Here is a 3,260-nt window from a genome sequence, read left to right on the forward strand (position 1 = left end):
GCACAGCACCAGTCTCCGGCCCTACGCACGAGCAAGAATGCTGGGACGCGGAGATCCACGGGCCACAGCGCGAAGACCACATCCGGTCCGGAGAGTCCTTATTTAAGGCATGGCAATAGTAACCAAATGAACTTCCCAGAAACGCGCAAATGCAATAAAGCCCGCAGGTCGCTCCGAGTCAGCGAATCAGCGCAGAGGGGTCCACTAGAAGAGAGGTTGCGTTGGCTAGTGCGCATGCGCCCGCCCCTGTGGGCGGGGACAGGTGCCAGTCCCAGCCTTTAAATGCGCATGCGCCCGACGCCGCCTTCGCGAGCGCACGCGCGGAGGTGCGGTCAGTTTAGCGGCGGAGTAGGCACGGCTGGGGCTTCGGGACGCTCGGCGCGCGGCGGGCTGGCCCGAGGCCGGGCAGCTGGGCCTTCACCATGCCCGGGTTGGTGCTCTTTGGCCGGCGCTGGGCCATCGCCAGTGATGACCTGGTCTTCCCGGGGTTCTTCGAGCTGTTCCTGCGAGTGCTGTGGTAAGTGCGGGCGCTGACCTGGGGGACAGGGCGCGGGTCGTAGTGACCACGGGCGCAGCTCGTCCGCCGCCGGCCGTGCACGCGCTTCTCAGGTCCTCGCTCCCTCGCCGGGTACTACTACCTCCCCTACTGTACCAACGGGATACTGAGCCATCCCCAGCCGGCGGGTGGCCAGTGCCCTGGAGTCCTCGCTGCAGGGTACGGTCCCCCATCCAAGGCGGCGCCGAGACCTGGCCGCGGGGGCCCGCCAGAACATCATTGCCCACCCACCAATGGGCAGTGCAGACAGGCTTGGAATGTTTTGCGTGTAAGCGTGAATCCCCTCAAAGTCGCTCCCTTTGGGGTCAGTGGGAAGTGGCATTTTATTTTGTTGTTGCAAATATACCATTGCCGAGCAGTCAACGATTCTATAGAAGAATCCTAGTCAAAAGGGGGTGCACTTCAGAACAGAAGTTCAAATACCTGTAGAATTCAGATTCCCTAAAACAGTAGAGGTTGGACAACCCCGAAACGAAAACTGAAACTATGATCTCTTAAATCTTTTAAACAACAGGGCATTTTGATGGATTGCTTTTTCTTTGGCCTTGTAACTAGGAACTGATGGCTGGGTGGGGTTAGGTAAAAGAGTTATTTGTGGCCCACCAAAGAGATGGCATAACTCGCTAGTAATGCAAATAATGTATCTTGTCCATGTGGGGGTGAGACTGCTAATAAGGTGTCTGAGACCCTGATGAGGGGACTGGTCAGTTTGGCCATCCCAGAGGTGGACAGAGGAGAACTCACAACCACCAAGAAAGTATTTGGGAGCAGAGGGTATCCTTTGGACCCAAGGTCCTTGTGCTGAGAACAGCCCAGACCTGTGAGACAGTGAGAGAAAGAAAGTATAAGAACACTGGAGCTGGTGCACAGTTGTGAGAAGCTGATCGGAGGAAAGTGCTTATAGCAGGTGTGCCTTCGGGCAGGAGGCTTGGTGGCAGAGTAGGATGCCTCTGGGCGCTTTTTGGTGGAGCTGTGTGTAATATTTGCCTGGTTACGTCAGAGATCAGGTAGCCCAGAAGGCCAAGTACAAGTACAGGGAAAGGCCTGCCTGTGAGCTTGGCTGAGAATGTGAGTTTTTACCTGTGAACGTCCCTGATAAAACCCATACTCACGAGTATGGTCTGTGAGTTGCTTGGTCAGTACAGTGAATTCTCAAGCCCAGCAGAGGAGTGGAGCGTCCGTGGGGGCAGATGGTGTCAGAATGGGCACAGAGGAAGTGTGCCTGACTTCTGCCTCATGGAAGTCAGTCTTGGGCTGTTGATCTGGGGTCGCCTGGCCTCTCGAGAGGACCAAGGAGGTAAGTGGTCCCCACTCTGTGCCATTTTTACAGATGGGCTAACTTCACTGGTAATGTGTGCCTGCCTTGAGTGTCGTGTTGATTTAAAGAACTGTCCGCGTGGGATCCAATGCCCAACAGCGGCTCCAGAGGGGAGGTTGGAGGTCAGAGGTCGGAAGCCAAGGGGGACCATGAGCTGGTGTTGGTGGGGAAGAGTGGGTCGGGAGGGTTGTTTGTGCAGCTCGCAGAAAGTCATCCAGGCCGCTGCGTTGTTCATGTGGAACTCGCTGCATCGGTGAAACGCCCTGTGTCTGTTTTCAACAATAATTTTTTAGAAGTAGAATCTTGAGGGGCAAGAGTATAAAATAAAAACATGAACCAGTGACCAGCAGCCTCACGGTGCTTAGGAGCAGGTGCTGGGGAATTATCTCCCCATTATTGTTCCTAGACCCAGAGCCATCACAGTATCACAAAATGGACAAAAACATTTAAAAAGAAGTCCACTCCTGGGCGTGCGTCCTTACTGGAATTTGGCCAAGAGGCATGCCGTCCTGTCCTCAGCTTGCTTAGACACCTCGAGGGAGGGGTGTGGCCGAGCAACTCCAGTGGCCTTGAGACCCCTGCAAGTAGATCGGTAGCTGCCCACCAAGGTACCTCCCAGCACAGCTAGCGCCCCTTCTGCTTTACATGACACCCACCTGGTCAGGGTGCCGCCAAGTTTCTCTTGGTATGCAGAAGCGGGAAGGGTCTCGTTAGCAGTTGAGCGTGTTGTCTGGCAGCATGCCAGGGGTGTATTTCTGAGTCACGGTGGGGCTCTTTTCCAGTGGCCCAGGTCATACTTGCTCAACTTCGCTTGAAAATGCCCCTGGGTGCTGCAGGAGAGATGAGAGCATTCTCCAGAAGCATGAGGTCATGGGGTCATGAGACACTTTCAGAAAGGAGAAAGTGCCCACCACCCTGAACGGCATCTTAATAGAGGCCCCGCTCCAGTGAGAGGAAACGCCTACAAAATGCCAATGCCATCAAAAGGACCCGACTTCCTGGTCTGCTAGAGACGGTGGACCTTAGGCACCATTCACACTTGGCAGCTGAATGCCCCCACCCCCAGGGTTCAATTTTCAGCCAAATTGTATGCCTGTAAGGTGGGCTACCACCCCAGAGAGGGCTGCTCTCCTTAGTGATCAAAGCACCGCACATGGCCTGGGGGAAAGCCCAGCAGGGTGGGGGGCGGGCAGGACAGGAAAGGAGGACGAATGGAAACCGGGAAACACCTGGAGGAAGCGGACTACACCGTGGGCCTGCCATCGATTATTTAATGTGACACCCTCTCTCTCTGTCACTCCCACCAAAGGACTGACCGTCCGTCGTCTTCCTGATGGGTCTGGGTAAGAACGGTGAGGGAAGGTGCAGATTTGGATTACAGGGATC

The 3,260-nt window shown here is 55.4% G+C and overlaps 1 protein-coding gene across 1 annotated transcript in view; it reads left to right on the plus strand.

Annotated features, from left to right (window-relative positions):
* Window positions 1-403: 403 nt before the first annotated feature.
* DAGLB (diacylglycerol lipase beta) overlaps window positions 404-3,260 on the plus strand; it is a 25,524-nt gene continuing 22,667 nt past the window's right edge. The window contains exon 1 of the mRNA XM_004705908.2: window positions 404-517. Coding sequence (XP_004705965.1) covers window positions 423-517 — 95 coding nt within the window. The 5' untranslated portion in view covers window positions 404-422. The remainder of the gene's footprint in view (window positions 518-3,260) is intronic.

This window comes from Echinops telfairi, unplaced genomic scaffold (genome assembly GCF_000313985.2).
Source record: "Echinops telfairi isolate 266 unplaced genomic scaffold, ASM31398v2 ScPeMD7_5;HRSCAF=22, whole genome shotgun sequence".
Taxonomy (NCBI): Eukaryota; Metazoa; Chordata; class Mammalia; order Afrosoricida; family Tenrecidae; genus Echinops; species Echinops telfairi.